Raw genomic sequence first — 20,515 nt, forward strand, 5'->3', positions numbered from 1 at the left:
CTCCTAAATTTGTTTTTTTCTCTATTTTAGCTATTCTGGACTGACTGAGGGGTTTTAATTTGCATTTCCCCAGTGGCTAATGGTATATTTTCATGTGCTTAATAGCCTTCTGTATATTCTCTTCAGTGAAATGCTCATTCATGTCTTTTGCCCATTTTTAAATTGAATTTTTAAATTTTTTTTTACTGTTACTTTTTGAGTGCTCTTTATATATTCTAGATACCAGTCCTTTATCAGTCATGTAGTTTGCAAATATTTTCTTTCATTCTGTAGCTTTTTGTTTAATTCTCTTCACAATGATTTTCATGGAGCAGAAGTTCTTTATGAGGTTCAATAGATCCGGTTTTTTAATTTAGGAAAAAAAAGCAAAAAATATGTCACATCTACTATTCAAGTGTGGCAGTTGAGATGTGTACCCTTACCATATTCTGTTGGAAAGGTGGCAATAGAAACAGAGAATGCCAGGACTAGAATTTTTCTACCCATTTTGCAAATTAAGAAAACTGATACTTGTGCCAGGAAAGTTAAGTGATTTACTTAAATAAGGTGAAGAATTCAGATGAACAGTCCTTGACTTCTATTTCAAGGACCCTTCTACTACCCCAGAGTGAATGAATTTCTCTGTGTGCATTTAAGTTGCATGATATAAGCTGGCATACTATAACTCTTTGGGCTATTTTGCCACTTAGAAGACATGTGAATTCCCCAATTCCCAAAGCCAGTGGCATCTCTCCTTCCTTTGAATTCATACTTCACTTCCAGTCTCCTTTTTTATGGCACTAAAAATTTTCCATTAAAGTTATGTATAATGGGACGTGGCAAGCCTGGACTTTGAAGGCACCCAGGTGACCTACCCAGCTTCGGCAGCTATGGATACCAAAAGGGATTGAGTTTTGAAATCCACAAACTGGACACATAGAATTTTTAACAGAGATGAAAGGCCTTACAGAGATATGAATGTTAAATGACATTTGATTATACACTGAAAAAAAGGCTTTTACTGAGGAGAATATTATATGGACTTGAGATGGTCTTAGATGCTTCATGCTGTCTAGAGCCCTCAGCCTCAGGTCTGTCTGAGCCTGTCTACTGTTCTCCAGAAGAAGTGGGAGCCTGTAGTTCAAGCCCAGGAGTGCTCATTTTGTTTCTAGACTGGCCTCAGGTGCCTTTTGTCATGGGAAGGAGATAGACTGGCCCTTGGTGCCCCTTCTTCTCTATGCCAGCGATCCGGAAAGGCTCTGGAAAGGGCTGCCTCTCCCCATCATCCTGCCCTGTGATTATCAAGTTAGCTCAGGCAGAAGCATCCTGCCTACTTGGCAAATTCTGAAAAGCAGGCTGGGAGGGTGGCAGCTTCCCCTGGTGAGCCATCTAGGGCTTGTTTCCACTCCATTATCAGGAGCAGCTCTGCAGGAGCCTTGTTAAGAGGTGGAACGTGCTCTCTCTTTCCTGGTCCTACAGTGCCAAGGGGAACTTGAGGGCTCTGCTGCTGGCAAAGCTGGGTTGCCCAGACCACAGGGCTTCAGCCAGGCAAGAGACTGTGAAACTGAGCTGTCCAAAATGCCTGTCCTGGGGAAAGTGCAAGGAGAATGGTACTGAGAGCCAGTGATGTCTGCAGCTCCTTGTTCCAGGAAGAGGACAAGTGAGGGAAGAAGTGAGTTAAGACCAGTGCAACCCACAAGGCTGCAGTAATGTGTCTCCAAAGGAAGAAAAGGTCAGTGGTCACCCTTTCACTTTTTGTGATAAAATAAAGGGTCCAAGTACCTACCTAAAAACACTCTCATTTACTCCAGAAGTCCACAGCCTGTTCCCGGGCCCTGAGTGCTAGGTGCACAAGGACTCCAGAACTCTGCACTAACAGGGAAGGAGGTGGTGATTCTCAGGACTTGCTCTTGCACTCATCTGCTGTGAAGCTGACTTCTCTGGTCTTGCCATCCTACCATCGAATGTGAGAGAGTCATAGCAGATTCAGATGGAGAGTATCATGGGCCCCTGCAAATGCTGTACTCTATAGATGACTCCAAGAGGTCAAATCAGACAGCAACTACTGGGCTTTGGGGATGAACTTTTTCTTGCCTTCCTTCCCTTCTCCCTCTTCCTCTCTCTCTCTCTCTCTCCCTCTTTCTCTCATGTTCATTTCAAGAAAACAAACACTCTCCGGTGGCAGCTCAGAGCATTCCTAATCTAAATAAGACATTCTCACTGCCAGCATGGTGAGATCACAAATCTCTCTACACTACAGAGAAAATGTAGTGTCTTTATTGTCTAGAATGCCTCTGTTTGTCTTCCTGAGCTACCTTTTTAAGGGTAATAAAGGGAAAGCAAGAACTATATCTTCATCCAAGCAAATTCAAATTTAGTACAACCCATTCTTCATAGCTTCTTTAGATCTCCAGCAATCTCCTAGAGGTCATTGCTTGTTTTCTTGCCCTGTTCCACAGGTGTCCTGGTGAATGGGAACTTAGGAGACCTTCTGGATTGAGGAAGGTGAGTTCAGCCTCAGACTGCCTCAGGTGTGCATGAGGGGCACCCATAGGAGCCTAGCAGGCATGATGTAGTCACCAGACATCCTGCTGGTGCTTGATGCTGATGACTTGTGGCTGACATTCTGTAGTCTTTTCTTTTGTGTCCGGACCAGGATCCAAGGGTCCATCACTGCTGGCTTGGCTTCCTCTCTACTTTTGCTGGTGCCATACTCCCCATGTGTCTTTGTTCCATTCTCCATCTATTCTCTAGCCCAGGTTGTCCATCTCTCAGTCTCTGCTATGTGGTCACCTCAATCTCCCCCCAGTGGGCTTCATGGCACTTGACATGGTGTCCACACAACATGGGTGTAAGGGTAGCTCATGGGAGCAAGCCAGACCCACACACAGCCCATCCTATCTATGCAGGGGTGCCTCACATTGTTATAACGTGACATGTATATTATAATTTACACATACAAACATGTATATAGAGACTGTATATAAATATAGTCTGTGTGGATGGATGGATAAATAAATAGATACTAACATTCTAGAAGGGCAAATAAAGTTACATGTCTAATTGTCTCTAGTATCTTTCTCCATATTTTATTTCTACTTTTCTCTCTGCCATCAACTACTCCACATTCACCAAGGACAGAAATTCCTCTTAACTTCTTTCTATATATTCAGATCTCCTCACTTAAAGCTCTGTAAGCCCACCGGGTGGACTTACCCTGACTGGGCTAAGTGGAACTAGACAATTTAAAACATCACTCTTTTCCTGACATCACCTGGCTCTCCACTCTGTTGTTGACTTTACACAGCACATGATATTGAAGGTCAGAAGCTTTCTCTTTGCTTCCCTTCCAAAGCAGTCCTTATGCATTCTCTCTCTTTTAAACCAGTTTCCCCTGTCCCCCGTGTGGATTAATGCCTTGAATCTATTAGGGAGAAGGTCATGTATACAGAAGAACAAAAGAAACAAGCACATTAATGCTTTTTAAAAATCTTGTCCTTATTCTCCAGGAAAAGTAGAGCTTGCCCCAACCAACGCACATACAGACACACCCCTTCTCCATTCTACTGAGCCCTCTCGTTCTCTTTCAGACCAAGACCTCAGAGAACCTTGAATAGGATTGTCAAGGAAAACTGCATATATTCTAGGGGCAAAAGAAGGTGCTTCTATGCTGCTGGCAATGTATGTTTTTTGATCTGGGTACTGTGACTAAAAAGTGCAAAAGCACATCCAAGGCAGGCTATCTTGGTCAAAACAAACTACCTCCTTGGGAACAATGCCATCTTTTGCCTATGACCAGTGTCTGCTCAATGCTGCCTTTGCTTGTATGGCCTTGCTTTCCTAGTGGGTGTCCCTCATATACACCTGAGAGGCAGTGCCTCCTAAGCCCCCATCCACCAGGACACCTGAGAAGAGGGACAAGAAGACAAGAGGAGACACTTGAAAGACCAAGTAATGATCTCTAAGAGACTGCTGGAAATCTAAAGGAGCTATGAATGAATTGTATGCAATTTTGAATTTACTTGGATGAGGATGAAGAAATAGTTCTGGCTTTCCCTCGGCTACCCTAAAGGTAGCTCAGGAAGACAGAGTTGTTCTAAGCAATAAAAACACTACATTTTCTCTGCAAAGCCTGGGTTATAGTGTAGAGAAAGTTGTGATCTCACTACACTGGCAGTGAGAACGTCTTATTTAGAATAAGAATACTCTGAACTTGCCATAAGAGGAGGGTGTCTTATTTCCTTGAAATGAACAGAAGAGAAAGAGGGAGGGAGAGAGTGACAGACATAGAGAAAGTTAAGCTTACCTGGGCCTGAGAACCATGATCCTCCTTGTCCACGTCTCCATCCCAGTTTTGATACTTTTTTCCAATATTGCACTCACCTCCTTGACTATTTCTCTTGGTGATTTTTGCTTCCTTGCTTATTTCCCTGGGCCAGCCTCCTTGACCTGGTCCAGCCTGGATTAATCAAGGAGGACATCTGTATCCCTTCCCCAGTTCCAGTCTCTCTCTCCAGTTCTGATTATTCAGTTTTGACAACAGCCATCCTGGCTCATCCACATTCCAAGCATTGGCTGGAATTTTATCACCAACCAGGGCTAAGTGACAGGAGAAAGAGAATGGAAAGAGAGGGAAGAGACGAGGCAGTGATTGTCAGCCGTACTATTTTGAATTACACAGCCCTGAATTTGAGCATCTATTTTTTAATATACTTTTCATCTGGGAAGATCGACAAAAGCTTCAAAACAGCACTTGCTTCAGGATTTGGGAAGAAGGGCATATAGATGGGTTGGAGGTGGGCAGGGGGAGCAATGTATCTATTAAAGGGACCTTTGACTTAATTTGTAATGTTTCCATTTTTAAAAGAAGAATGCATTTATATATTGTTTGTGAAATAAATAAAATAAGTATACTTGTCTAAAAACAAAAAATAAATTTTTGAAAAACAGGATAAAAGCCATAGAGTCTACATACATAACAAAATATGTAAATTTTAGTCGTATACTACAAATAATGTGCAGTCTGAGCCATATCTTTGCAGCTCCAGTGTCAACTACGGACATTTGACTCTTAAGAACTGTTTATTGAGGCAAACGTAAAGGATGTCATCTGACATTTTTTAGAGGTAGGAGAGGAGTAATAATTCAAAGAGTGGAGAGTGAGGAGGAGGCAACTGAATTAGAGTAAAAACAGGTTGTGAACTCTGCCCTTTGATGTCTGTTCTTTTTAGTAATTAACAGCAAGGTATTGAGGTTGGGAGTTCTGCTCATTTTTTTTTTACCTCAGTGTTCCCCATAAACTAGCCCTGTGTGCAACTGCAGGAAATTCATCAGCAAAAAGTCTCCTTCAAAGACTCTCAGCATGATGGAAAGTAGAAATCGCTGCCAGTCCTGGAGGAAATATGTTCCTGTAGCAATTGGGTTCCAACCCATAGACTCGCCACGCTCTGTCGATCTGCATGTGAACTGTGAATTGCTCTACAGTGTACCCAGATTGGGGGTGGGGAGCAATCGGCCCCTCCCTTCAAACTTCTGTTCCTCTCCATTTGCTGCCACAGATGCCAACACAATTCTTGTTGCATTAATTTGGCTGCGACAGGGAGAAAATGGCAGCAGCATATTAATTAAAAATAATATGCCATCCAAGAGATAGCTTGAGTTCACTTCTTCTCTTAGTAGTCTCTATAGTCCTTTCTTTTCAACTTACTGCTGACACTTCAGGGTGCCAAGGAAGGAGCAACTTGTTTAGTAGAAACAGGAAAGAAAAGTGAGAGACTAAAGAAGGGGCTCCAAATGTGATGAAGAGCTTCAATCTTAGAGATAGATTTTGATGGCACTGAAAAGAATACTAAAGAATCGGGGGAAATAATTGGATTCCTAAGATTAGAGTGGCAAGGAGAGATTAGAGGGAAGTGATACGAGTGGACACTTTAAATAGAGAGACATAATGCTATTCTCCAGTAAAAGGAACCAGAGCTTCTTGGGAAAAAAGCTGAATCCAGGATTGAGGTAGGAAACATACAAGAAAATATAGGAAGTCTTATAGTGCTAGAAAGTAAAGACATGCCAAAAACCAAATTATGGCCCACAGTAACTCATGCCTATAATCCCAGCAATTTGGGAGGCTGAGGCAGGTGGATTACTTGAGCCAGAAGTTTGAGACCACCCTGGGCAACATAGTGAGACCTCAGCTCTCCAAAAAAAAAAAAAAAAAAAAAGCCAGGCATGATGGCATGCACCGGTAGTTCCAGCTACTCAGGTTGCTAAGTTGGAAGGGTCACTTGAGTTCGGGTAATCGAGACTGCTGTGATCATCATGATCATGCCAGGGAATGCCAACCTGGGTAACGGAGTGAGGCCCCAATTCAAAACCAAATAAATGAATAAAAGCAACAAAACATCCCAATGGGAGATGTCAAATGGACATATGAGCCAATGGACAAAGCTGGAAAATTTTGAACAAGAAAAGAAATAATGCAGTATTGAATAGTAGCAAATTATAGCCCCAAATATAAATGCCCATAAGTCCATACTAATATAAATAAATGATTGAAAATATAAATAAATGGAGGAGCAGGAACAAATTTCCTGTACAGAAGAATTTCAAATAATTTATGTAGCTCTACTCTCTTCAAGGTGGTGGGGTATGACTCCCTACTCCTGATGCATGGGCTATGCACAGAGACTTCCTTCCAAAGAAGACAGTCTGAAGAGGAGGAGTAACACAAAACTTTATAAGAAGAAATGTGACAAATGCTACCTTGCCAGAGGTGACCCAGGCTAATATCACTACGAACAAGTCATGTTAATAGCATGTACCCTTGATATGAATAGCATTTCACCTCAGTGGTTCCTCCTCAAAACCTATAACCCCAATCTAATAATGAGAAAAAGAATCAGACAAGCCCCAGTTGAAAGGTGTTCTACAAAATAACTAACCAACACTCCTGAAATCTGTCAAGGTCTTCAAAACCAAGAAAAGTCTGAGAAATTGTCACAGTCTAGAGGAGCATAAGGGGGCACAATTACTAAACTGTGATGTGGTATCTTATAGGGGGTCCTGAAACAGAAAAATAACTTTAGGGAAAAACTAAGGAAATTAGAATGAAGTATAAACTTTAGTCAATAACGTTGTACCAGTATCATTGGTTGCCATCATAATTGTCAATTGCAATATGAAATTGGGTCCAGTTTGTAAAGGAAGCCCTTACAAAGCCCAGAAGCTTCACAACTCACTCCGTGGTCATGCATACATGTAAAATTGTTATGATCACAGCTGCCACTTTTAAGACTTGATGCTGTTCTAAATGCCTATAATTTCAGGTAGTCTCCTTTACAAGTGAAAGAAATATTTTTACCTATCCAATTTATTTTTCTCTAGCATTGCTGACAGAGTGGGATGACCTAATCAAAGAAAGAAAGAAGCTACTTCGGGGAAGGATCCATGAAGTTGACATACATATTATTCAAAATTAAATGGTCTTCACAAGCCTATGCCTCCCATGTGCATCCTATAAAATATGACTTCTCTTTTCTTGATATCTAATAAGATTGACATTTTCCTTTTAATGTTGAATTCATAAAGTTATTTTCATTTAATTATGCCTGCTTTTAAGGGGACTTTTACAGAAATTCAGTTCTTATCATTTAGAAGCTTCCTTCTGTTTCCCATTTTCTCTGACTTTTTTCTGTGGCCCTTTGTTTCCTAATCAGAATCACACCTTCTAAATTAAGTGAGGAAAGGGTTTGTTTTCTCAACCCCATTTAATGCATGAGCAAATCAGAAGCCAGCTAGAAAGGATGCCACCTCTTTATTTGTTGTGTTAACCAATTAAAAGGTGTTACTCTCTTGGTAATAAAGTGTGACCTTGTTCTTTTGGATTCTTTACTCTGGCTTCTTTCTATCTGGTTCATTGTTTAATTTGCTAGCTGGGATCACACTGCATTTAGATTCTAAAATCAGCTGGGGCTGCACTTTGGCCAAAACCCTTCTCTGTTGGAGGGAAAATATTGAACCATTCCTTCCTTTACTTAGAGCTGGCTGTTGCTGGAGCTGGTAACAAAGTCAATGCCACACAGAGCTAATTTCAGAAACCCCTTAGAACAGTTGTTCTCCACAGAGCAGCTGTTCATACAAGGGCTGTACCCTTGGTAAAGTTTACACGTCAAAACGGAGAGTAGTGTCCAGTAGAAAGAGTAAAGCAAGAATTCATAAATGCCTATGTCCAAATATCCAGATAATTGATGTAATAGATGGATAACTGCCACAATTCTTCTCCTTTGCATTGGTATACAAAGCTAAATGAGAAGTTTGGTCAGATTTTAATATTATAGAGAACATGTACCAAGCTTCTAAAACACTGTATCCCTTGCTGCCAGAACTTGTTTGGTTTGACTTTTGATCCAGTCCTTCTGTTTTAATGTAATTGAGGGATCTGACAGAATAAGAAAAACTAACACTTTTATTGAACTTCCAAGTTTCTAAAATGCTTTAAAATTTCTGAACTTGTTAGATCTTCACAACCTAGTACTGCATGAAAAGCCAGTGTTGCCTTCTCCTTTTTACAATAAGGGAAACTGAGGCACAAGATGTCATGAAGTAGTCACTGCACTAGTAAAATGTAGCCTTTTATGAATTTAATTCTTAGCGTTTACTAATATATACTAGATGTTTATATTATTCCTTTTGTAGCTGAATTCATTTGATTGACTGATGAAATGTCTCCTAAAAATAGCAAATACACACACAAACACACACACAATTTTGCTCATAATTTCAAGAGGTTCACTACCAGCCCCAGGTTAAGAATCACTGTCCTGCGATGTATAATTTCTATAAATACCATAGAGCAAGAAATGTAGAAATTCTGAGATGGGGCATTGAGCACTTAGAAGATGAAAATTAAGACCAAGTTCCTTCGCCGACTTTTTTCTCTTCTACTGGAATATATTATATCTCAGAGGGAATGGTATATTCTGGAATTTAATGTGTTAAAAATGTCCTGGGGGGAATATATGCAAAAATGGGAACAATGTAGATGAAAAAACAAAAAGCAACCTGAGAAGATATTAACCAAAAGAATAGGAAGAATGGTATAAAGAAAAGAATATAAATAATTATCAACTCCACATTTTAATCATGGCACCTATGCAACCAGCATGTTGTATCACATCTATGTGCTAAGAAACCCATTCAGGAGTGGATGGGAGACCTACAGAGGGACTTGGGATGGAAGTGATGTGGATGAATTAAGTATGGCCAACCAAACAGGCAGACATATGCCAAGTAGGCACAGACACTCCTCACACTTGGCCTGGTGAAATGTGTCCCACATATTAGTTGCTTCTCTAGCTATTTCTGCCTGCAAGTCTTGGAAAACCCATGCTTTACAATATGTATCAACACATGCTAAAAGGTTGTAAGCCATTTCTTGGCCAGGGTCCCTGTCACTGTGAGTGAACCCAGTGACAATTGCCTTCTCCTGCCTGTTAGTTCTTGTGGACATCCTTATTCCCAACTGCTGGATGGACATATAATTATCATCTTTCCTGCTGTGAGATTTTCATTCTCCTGGGTTTAATTCACTGTCCTACTTGACTGCCTTCTCCTATGTAACTTGCCTGGGTTGACTGCCAGGGTCCAAAAAATCCTCTGCTCCATTCTTCACATGTGAATTCACTGAGTTTGTGCCTACTCTGAAAGGCCTGAGCACAACTCTAATGTTGTGAATCTCAGGATTATCTCAGTTTTAGTTTCTTTCTGTGATGTGTGACTACCCACAACCCCATAGCTTCCTCCATTATACCAATACCACTATGACCTTGTCATTTAGCCCCTGGCTTTCACTTGTCAGTAGGTGATTCATTCTGAATAGAGGATTTGGAGGGAGTTCATTTCTTCTCTGGGTCAGGGGGCTTGAGAATGAACAGAAGTATAAAATGAGCAGGCACCATCAGGTGCTGAGCTAAGATTTGCAAAATACATGAGAAAACTAGACCCTTAAGCAAAAGTAAAAAACCGGTTCTCAAGTTCAAATTTCCTTTTCAAGCATCTTTGGACCAACATTCTCTCCTTTAATTAATACCTGGCTCCCGCTTGCCCTACCGCAGTACTGGTTATAGCTGTGGATGTGGTTTATCAATGTCTTGATCAAGGGATAGGATGTCAGGATGGAGGATGGTTGTCTGTTCATTGAAGTAATTCCAGAATCGAATTAGTAATTTTGAAATTTGATGGTAGCTAACAATAACAGAACTGGTCTTTTTCAGCCAGGTTACTTCAGTTATTTTAATGATGGCATTTGTCTGTTTCAGTGATTCGCCCTTAGCTTGGCACTTAACCAACAGATTGTCCGTCTAGATAGTGTCTACCTCCTGACAGAGAATCAGGAACTGCTGCTGATTCATTTGACTATATTAATGACCCATTTGTGCCCAGTCAATTGGATTAGATCAGTGGGTTAGATCCAATTAGTCAACTCAGTTTTTTTTCCTTTAAAGGATAAAAAAGCCACATAATTTTTTTCTTATCACAAGTAACTCATCTATAGAAGATACCACTGTCTATGGTATATTTAACTTCATAAAAGCCAGAGAGAGAATTCAATGTGACCTGAATGACAATAGATGCAAAAGGCACCATCTAAAGGTAGAACACAGAGGGATGCAAAGCAACTTATACTGATATAGAACACTGGTTGATATAAACCATAAGCCAAGAAAATATCACATCTATGTGTAATGCGCTCACAACAGGCCTCCTATTTTTATAGGGAAATATATTTTTGTAGGTTAACTCACGGTGGTTCTGAATAAAATTTCAATAAATTCCAATCAAAGAGAAGATGTAATAATGATGCACAGAATCTACACATGAATATCTGGGAGTGGCAGCATGGCGATTATCTTCAGCACACATTTGGCACACTCTTCAATACCGCTTTCCTCAGGAAGAGCTAGCCCCAGTGTACATTTCCTCTAGCTGTAAATCAGTGATGCCTTTAAGTAAAAAGTACATAATAACCAATAGTGTTAGTTCCCCTTGCAGTCTCACACCCTTCATTTCATAAACGGTTAAGTTTGGGGCAATAAAGATGCATAATTGGAACAAAATTCTAAAACCATGTCTGCATAAAGTAACAGAACTATGCTTGAACTGTTCTATCTCCTCTCACAGAACTGTTAGGCAAATAGGATTTATTCTTTGTGCTAATTCCTATAGTTAATGCCTGCTGGCTATTTGGAGCTTTGTGTGTTGAAGGGCTTTCTGAGGCTATGACTGGTCTCAGAGGAAAGGGCTCCACAATTGATTAGTGATGTCTGCCATGGGCACAGGAGGAGTGAGCTGCAGTATGCAACATTGTTCTAGCCACAAGGAATGACTGTAGAGAAATCGCATTCCATAAACCCAACTAAACTTGTCAGTTGAAAATGATTCATTATATGCTCACTAACTCAGGAAATACACAATAAAATTAGTTGTTTTATGACCCAATACATGTTTTGAGATGCAGAACTGCTTTATATATGTTAGGAAGGGGGAAAAACCCACAAAACCTTTCACCTTTTGGTGCTAATTTTGGTGCTTTAATCCAATCTTATTCTTAAGAAAGTCAATTGATAACCGGATCAAGCCTAACCAGTAGGATTATACATTTTGAAGTTAAAAATATAAAAGTGGACATACACTCAACTATCATTGCTATTAATGTTGTATCAGATGTGAAGAAACCCACATTTAATAGTTCTACATAATAACAATGGGAAAACAACTCTTTACGGAGGAATATTCTCTCAATAAACTGCTAAGAAATTGAGGCAATGTGTGATCCACATACCCCTCAACCATACTTCCAGAAGGTCTCCTGGGGTGGTTTGAATCTGCAAAGGCATCTTCCTGGTAGTGCAGTTCATGACCTCACAGAAAGAATCTACGACCCAGGGAGCTGACGGACATTTAGCAAGGAAGAAAAACCATTTCTGAAGTACTTTTTTAGAGGTGCTCTTTCCTCCCAATCTCTGGTGTATGGCAGAGGGAGGGTAGTTCGATAAGGTCCTAAGTAGAATTCCAGATTACAAATTAGCATAATTTATTTATGCTTGTATTTTGAAGTCCACACAATGACTAGCACATAGTGAGGACTTGTTAAATATTTATTGAATGACTGACTGACAGAACAAATAATAAAGAATGAATAAGTGAGTGCAGAGATTAGTTAATCCTAGGTCAGGCTAGTCTTAGAGATAATTTGAGGTCGTCCTTGCCTTCACATGCCTGGCTGACTAGCTATAGGCTTAGAAAAAAAAAGTCCAGAGGATGTGAATGCCTGTGCTCCCATCCAATTCTGAAATGCCACATTTCCAGAGTTCTAATTATGCACGATGCAAACTTCCTGCAACTCCATTGCTAGATGGGGAATGCCAGGGAAAGACATTACCTTTCCTGTGCTTCCTATTTGCAATTTCTCTTAGCTCACTAGGGCAATTTCATAAAGTCTAGGAAAGGATATGGACTAGAATGATCACTTCTATTGTATGCAACAATGTTCTAGCCACAAGGATTGACTGCCATATTATCTAGAGAAATCACATCCTATAAACTCAACTAATCTTGTCAGTTGTAAATGATTCGATAAAAGCTCACCCAGGAAATGTACAACTTAAATTAGTTGTTTTGTGACAATTGGCCTAAGTTGGCATTATTTAACATCTCTCCTGTAAGAGACAGTGACATATGTGGCCTATCTCCCTTTCTTATCAATTGACATGTCAGTTCACATAATATTTTGTACAGGTCCTATCTCTGCTCCAGTTGGCAGGTGTTATGGGTTAAATTGTGTCTCCCCCCCAACAAAAAATTAGTATGTTAAGTCCTAACCCCTCACACCCAGAAAGTGACCCCATTTAAAGATAAGATATTCATAAAGGTAATCAAGTTAAAGTCATTAGAATGGGCTCTAACCCAATATGACTGTGTTATTATAAAAAGAAGAGGATTTAGAGACAGACATATACATAGGGAGGATGCCATGTGAACACGAAGCCAGTCATCTATAAGCTGAGAAGAATGGCCTGGAACAGATTCTACTTCACAGCCCCTAGAAGGAACCAACCCTACCAGCACCTTACTTTTAGACTTCTAATTTCCAGAACTGTGAGGTAATAATTTCTGTTGTTTAAGGTTCCTAGTTCATAGCAGCTCTTAGAAGCTAATATAGCAGTTAATAAAAAATAGCCTCAGACAACTCTGTGGCCAGAAGTTTTTCCTAATCAGTATGGTATTAGGAAAATACCATATAGAGTCTATGCTCTATGTGGTTTGTTTTAATTTTCTATTGTAACGTAACAAACCATCATAACATTCGGTGACTTAAAATTCCTAAAACAATAGTAATCTATGACTTCTCATAATTCTGTGGGTTGGCTGAGGCTTAGTTGAATGGTTCTTCTGCACACATGGGCCTAATCCCTACTGCTTTCACTTGGAATCTTGGCTGGGAAAAAAAATGCTCAAGTTGGTGTCTCACATTCCAGGATCTTTTTTCACAAGGCCTCTCATCATTCAGTATTCTAGGCAACTCAAGCTCCTTGCAGGGTGGCTAGACCCTAGAAATGAAAAAACAAAAGTCACCAGTCCTCTGAAGGGTTAGATCTGGAGTTGGCACTTCACTTCTGCCACATTCTATAAGTCAACACAAGTCACGAGGCCAGCCTAGATTCAAAGAAAGGACAAACTGATTTCACCTCTTGTTGAGAGGAGTCCATCACTAATCTACCACAAAGACACTGCTGTTTGTTCCCCTATCCTTGCCTATCCCCCCCCCCCGCCCAAGCAAAGTTGTTTTCCCCCTTCTTTATTACTGATTTCACCTACAGGATCTCTCTAAGACAGAAAGCCTAGAGGTGGTTTGGGCTGTCCCTACTCTTAACCTGTAGTAGAGACTTAAGAATAAGTATGACTTCTGGCTCCCATGTTGCTCCTTGAACCTCCTTTACTGTCAGTCACTCAAGTGAATAACTGTTCAGGTTGAAGCTTTCCATGGCCCTTCCCCACATTGACTTAGTTGGCTAAATCTTTTGAACAAGATTGCTGTTTAGCTCTTAGATCTCATCTCCCTGTCATCCTGCCAACACCTCATGTCACCACTATAACCGGGGGCCTGCCCTATCTATTCATGGTGACAAAGTACACCTGCTTGTCTCTAACCAATGCACTGTGCTAGTTCTATCAATAACTGCCCAAATCTCGTCCGTCTATAGTACTCTGTCTATTGAAAAGGAGATTGTGTTTCTCACAATTCCAAAACTGTGATTGAAACTGATGTGTTCTTTGGACACTGTGTCTGGTAAGCATGATTGTACCTTTGGAACAATCCTCAATAGCTAGTTATTTCCTTCCTGACCTTGTCACATCCTGGTGTAAGTTTTCATGCCAAGAATGGACACACCTGAATCTGCAACTTCTAGCTGTTTTCATTGAATTAGAGGTGCTCAGCTTAAATCCTATGTTTAGAGACACTTTGATGTCATCAGCTATGAATGGCCACCTGTCATCTCTCTCATATGTTGACCTGTCCTGATCATTTCATTCCCAGTGTCCAGCCACTTGCTATGAAACAGAGCAGAGGACAGGCAGGGTCATTCAGAGGAGGGTAAAATCACTTTTTCTAGCTTAAACGCTGGTCACATTGATCAACTGTGAGGTTGATTGCATCAGTTAGGACCTTTTTTCCTGCAGACAAAAGCCCCAGTTTGTAGGAGTTTAAATAAGTATAGATATATTGGTTCAGGTGGCATAGAAGAGCAGGTGCAAGTAGACTTCAGATGAAGCTAGATTCAAGGTTCCCAAGGTGCTAATGGGAAATTTTTCTTCTCTTGAGTCAGCCTGGTGTCATTCTGGCTCCTTGCTTGGGCCTCCTTGTGGGATTCCAATAACCTTGAGTTTTCTCTCTACAGGGTAAGACAGCTGACATGGTGCCATACTTACCTCTTTCCAGGGGAGCCAGTAACTATCCTTCTCATACCTGCGTACACAAGTCCTGGGATTCCTCTGCCTGGATAGTTTACTCTGTCTGAATCTCCAGGCTAGGGGAGTTATGATGGATTGTTTGGCTTCTGGGTCATATGAAACCCCATGGAATGAGAGTGTTGGAAGGTAAATCTCTGAATAAAGATTAAGGACTATGGCTGGAGGAAAGGAAAAAAATATTCGGAGGCAAGAAACAAATGTCTGCCACATTGAGAGAAACAGTATAGGGACTGACAAGTTCTTAAAATGCTTAAAAGGCTGGAATAATAGGCTCAAATTTGTAAAATAAACGAAAATATGTACGAAGCATTTCACATGGATGCAAAAAGTCATCCTAATGTGAAAAACACTCCAGTCAACTATAAGCTCAGTATGAGTCACTAAATTGATTTGCCTATCAGCAACATTAACAAAAGCTAATGTTCTCTAATTTTCTAACTATCAGAACTATTTAACATTGGAGTTGGTGGCCTTAGTAGTTAGTTCCTAACTTGTCACTAGCTATATAATAAAGTCAAGGCCATGTAATTACTTATAGGGAGACCATGGAAGGAATTTGAGGCTCATAGACTCATTCATTTATTCATTCACTTATTCATTCAACATATATTTACCAAATGCCTATGGTGCAGGCTCAGATTTCTCAGGCAGGTACTGAGCTCACATCTGGCATGCAGACTATTTTTTATGAATCAACACCAGTGGAAATGGGGGAAAAGCAAGATTGGGCAAATACAATACAGGCCCAAAAAAGCCTCGAGCCCAGGGAGCTCTGGAACTTTAGAGAAAATACTGCCCACTATTCTTGCACTGTGCTGAAGTGGCTGAGCCTTGATACTCTTAGTTTGATTAGTCACTGGATATGGGCCCCTTGAGGAAAGAAGGTTAAGTTTCCAGAAGAGGTGACTTTCTGCAGCTGAGGCAGGTCTCAGGGAAGCTGACAGCTGAAATGAGTCCCTCTGGGTCTACCACAGCCTACTGTGTGCCCAGCACTTTGCTAGGCATTCAGAATACAGCAGTCAACACAACAGACAACAAAGTACAAGAAAGAGTAGGCATGCTAGTGGAAGGTAAGAATAGAATTTTTAAAAATAGTTAAATAAATGTATATCAGTTAGTGATAAATGTGGGCAGTGCTAAAAACCATCATGTTGAGAAATGTATCATGACAAGGTGAAGGTAGAGCATGATAGAAGATGAATGCTGGGCAGTGATATGATGGTTGTGCTATTTTCATTAGCAAAGCTTAAGCAGGAAGCTAGGAAAGAAAGTGTGGGGAAAAACTCTGCATACATTTGAGGAAAGGGTTCTGGGCAAGAGCACAGCAAATACAAAGGCTTGGAGGAACAAAAGGACACCAGTGTGGCTAGGGTAGGGGGAAGCAAGCAAGGAGAAAGTGGCAGGAGATGAGCTTGGAAGGATAGCAGGGGACCAGATCACGCCAGGCTATGGGCCAAGTTCATACTTGGAGGGCACAGTAAAGACGCATAGTGGGAAGAGAAAATAGAGATAGTTTCTTAGAACACCCCATTACTTAGCTCTTTATTTACAGAGGAGACAACTGAACTCCATAGAAATAATATGATTAGTACAAAGATGCCTAGTTTGGTAGAAACCCTAGAGAAGGTCAGAACTGAAACACACAATACATGATGCATCCATTAGGATGTCACTGGCTACATGTAGGAAAAAATTTGGATCCGACAGACTTCAACAGAAAGAAATTTAATTATCCTACATTACTGGAAGACCAGAGTTGGGAAGGTCTTGAGCATAGTTCCATGAGTGGCTCAATAATACTTCTTCCATCTTTCCATCTGCCATCCTCAGTGTATCAGTCAGGATGGACTAGTATGCTTCAATAACAGACTGTGATTCCAATGGCTTTCAAAAATAAAGGTATGCATATAAATAGAGTCTAACGATACATGTCACAGTGGCACACTATTTTTATTAGCTATCAGGTACTCCTAACTGCATCACCTAAGGACTCACAATGACAAAACCATTCCCATGTAGAACATAGTTGCAGCAATTAGATGCTCTGGTTCAGAAATAACACATATCATGTCTGCCCCAAACTCACTGTCACATACTAGTCATTTTTCCCTCCCACTGACAAGTGGGCCAGGAATTACAATTTTATTATATGCCTGAAAGGCAGAGATATTTAGTGAGTAGTGCTAATAACTGTCAGGTTGAATATCAACTTCTACTCACAGCTAGTGTGCCCTCCCCCAAGGTTATAAGACCCTGAAAAACAACACTCAAAAAACAACAACAAAAAAAGGATCATTGTTATTTTTAAGACCAAGGAAATTTTCTCCAATACTCCCCAACAGACTTCTTTCACTTAGTACAGTATTGGTTAGTACTGAATCACATGTCCATTCCTAACCAATTACTGTCAAGAGAAATGGGATTATTATGTTTGGCTCAGCCTGATTGGGATTTACTTTCTAGAGTCAGGAACTGGGTCACTCTCCCTGAATGTTAGGGATGTCTGAAGTTAGTATAGATGCTGGAGAAGATTATTCTTCTCTGGTACTTTTTATTAAGTCAAATCCATGAAGGAAGGACACTTCAATACTTGGAACAGTTTGGGCATTGAAACTAGAGGGAGAAAATGGAGAAATGCATGGTCATAGGCATGCAACCTGGTTTACTACAAAAGGCAAACCAGGACAACTGGAAATGTCAATAGGAAACATAGTGTATACAGCAATGATTGGACTAAATGACCCCTAAGATCTTATACAACCCTGAGATACTATTATTTTCTGTGAGTCTGTTGATTTCATTTATGAGCACAGGGATTCAGGGCACATTTGTGGGTGGTGGTGGTCTGAGAAACCAAATCAATTTCCTTTACTCAGTGCCACTGATAAAATTTTACCAAAATACTATGTGGGAAGGACACATATCTTCTACCTATCCTTAGACAGCTCTCAGATATGAAAAATCAAATTCTGGAATAATGAAGGGAGGGGGGAAGTTCAGGGAAGAGAAAAGGAAAGAAATGGTTTAAAAATTACATATCGTATGAAGGTAAATATATAGAGCTGTTGTCTCCAGACATTTTCTTATGATTCTCAAATGTATATGCCTGTCTTACCTGCTCTCCTGAGCATGCAGTTCTTGGGCTGGACTGCATTTAGATCTCCCAAAGGAACTACATACAATATGATCACTGCTAAATCTATCCTGAGTCCATTCTTTCTACCATGCTTATCTCCACCATAGGTCCCAACATCCAGTCATCTACTTCAGACCTTCATTTTTTACCTGGGTTGTCGAGAAAGCTTTTAACTGCTTTTTCTGCTTTGTCCTGTGTTCCCTACTTCGTTGGACTTAGAGATCCAGCAAATATGTACATCTGTCAAGTGTCTTTCCCTGACTTAAATCCACCAATAATTCCCTGTCAACTGTAGAATAATTTCAAGTTCTTTGAAGGGGGAAGGGAGGGATACAATGCCCTTATGCTAACTTTATTTGGAAGATTACCTCAGGTTTAAGCTAAACTGTTTGTACCCCTGCTCACACACCCTCACCACTTCCTGTCTTCCTGGTTTTGCTAAAGATGTTCTCTCTGCTGGGAGCATCCTTCTCTTAATGTTGACTCTCTTGACTCTTTTGCTGTTATTGTTGTTGTTGGCAGTCTCACTTTGCCACCCAGGTTGGAGTGCAGTAGAGTGATCATGGCTCACCTCAATGCTGAGCTCCTGGGCTCAAGTGATCCTCCTACCTCAGCCACCTGAGTAGCTGGAACTATAGGCATGCACCACCACACTGGGCTAATTTTTTGATTTCTTGTAGAGATGAGGTCTTGTTATGTTACCCAGTCTGGTCTTGAGCTCCTGAGCTCAAGCAATCCTTCTACCTTGGCCTCCCAATGTGCTGAGATTACAGATGTGAGCCACCACTCCTGGCCTCTATTGATGCTTAATAATTCTTCAAGATTCTGCTCATTACCTCACTGAGAAAGCTGGCTTTGAGCCCCACTTCTCCCCTCTGAGGCTAAGCTAGATGCATTTCTTCTGCTTTCCGAGTACTCTGTGCTTACTTTTGTCTTGGGACATAACCAGGTCACATGGAAATAATTTGCTTATCTGTCTCCTCAATGGTCTACACGGTCCCCCACCTTGAGGAAAAGGATGGTCTTATTCATTCTGCCTGGAGGACAGTAACCACTAAATAAATATTTGTTAAACAGAATTTTTAAAGAAGAGGTGTCAGCTAAGATGAAGTTAAGGGAACAAGAGAAAATGCAGAGGAGGTAGGAGGTAGTTGAGACGGCAGCAGTAGGGAGCTGCCAGGAGAGTTTGTGCACTACCCCTCTCCCCACACAGGATCAGGATCTCCCTCTTGTATCCATTTTATTCATTCCACGGTTCCCCGAAGAAGAAGACTCTGCCTTCTGGAATGGAATCCCTGGTTTGGGTCACACATGAGTGGGACTGAACAGATAGTCTCAAGGAAAACTCTCTCTGACAGCCTGTCCCCTGCCTTCAACCAAAGTTCGCTGAGCAAATAGGCAGAATTTTGACCTTGGCTACTGCTTTTTGTTCTCAGTTCCTGCCACCTCCTAAAAGGACACTCCAAGGATAATGACTCCCTCTTGGGGTAGCCTCACAGCTTTGAAAGTTAGACTCAGGCCTCATTTCCACAGGCCCAGCCTTACAATTCCCCAGAAATGCCTCTGCACCTCCATCCCCCCTTGTCTCCATAACCCACAACGTTGGGATAACAGCATAGGGATTCAGCGGTTCCAAAACTGAGTCCCAGACAGCTTCTGTAACTCGGCCTCAAAGCTCTGAAAAAAAGTCCGGAAAAGAGGGAATAGGAGTTGCCATCCTGCTTTTGTACGTGTTGGGGGCGAGATGAGGAGGGGAGTGCCCAGGGGAAGAGAGCATAGGTTCAGCTCAGTGATCAACTAGCAGCCTCAGACAAGCCACTGGGTCCCAGGCCTCAGTTTGGGAACCTGTAGCAATGGGTTTGACCTCTCGTCTTGGCTGCAAGTATCACCACTAGGGAGAGGCAAAGGCTTGCAGAAGCCCCAACTCCCGTTTAGACAGCGTGCAGCCCGGGGCTCCAGTAGGGTGGGACCCGCCGCGAGGGGCAATGGCAGGGGAGGTCTGGCCCTGCTGCGTTCCGGCTTCGGAGAGCACATTCCCGTCCTGCTCCGAGTCTCCTCTTTGCCCGCCTGGTTCGCGGTGTTGATTAACTGGTGTGCGGGCTTTCGTGACGCGAAGCTTCAAGTGCTGCGGGGGGAAGGGGGGGCCGAGAAGCAAAAAAGGAGTCCCCCCCGACTCTGGGCACCCAGGCGTGTAAACGTGGGCGGCGGTGAGCCGCTGTCCTCCCCTCCCCTCTCCTCCCTCCCTCACGGCGCTCCCGTGTGCGGGTGTGTGAGTGCGTGTGTCTCCCTCGCTCCCCCTCGCACACGCTCCGGCACTAGTGCAGGCGGCGAGCCGGCGGCTCTCGGCTCTCTCGCCCCGGCCGCTGCGCTCCC

The 20,515-nt window shown here is 41.7% G+C and overlaps 1 protein-coding gene across 1 annotated transcript in view; it reads left to right on the forward strand.

The window, feature by feature from the left end:
• Positions 1 to 1,586: 1,586 nt before the first annotated feature.
• The window catches only part of LOC103271204 (protein shisa-6 homolog), a 159,858-nt gene continuing 140,929 nt past the window's right edge, over positions 1,587 to 20,515 (forward strand). Inside the window, exons 1-4 of the mRNA XM_021717878.1 lie at positions 1,587 to 1,639; positions 2,439 to 2,484; positions 19,356 to 19,440; positions 20,026 to 20,411. Of these exons, the coding sequence (XP_021573553.1) occupies positions 1,587 to 1,639; positions 2,439 to 2,484; positions 19,356 to 19,440; positions 20,026 to 20,411 (570 nt within the window). The remainder of the gene's footprint in view (positions 1,640 to 2,438; positions 2,485 to 19,355; positions 19,441 to 20,025; positions 20,412 to 20,515) is intronic.

Source organism: Carlito syrichta, unplaced genomic scaffold, assembly GCF_000164805.1.
Source record: "Carlito syrichta isolate Samal-C Ts95f unplaced genomic scaffold, Tarsius_syrichta-2.0.1 Scaffold311436, whole genome shotgun sequence".
NCBI classification, from domain to species: Eukaryota; Metazoa; Chordata; class Mammalia; order Primates; family Tarsiidae; genus Carlito; species Carlito syrichta.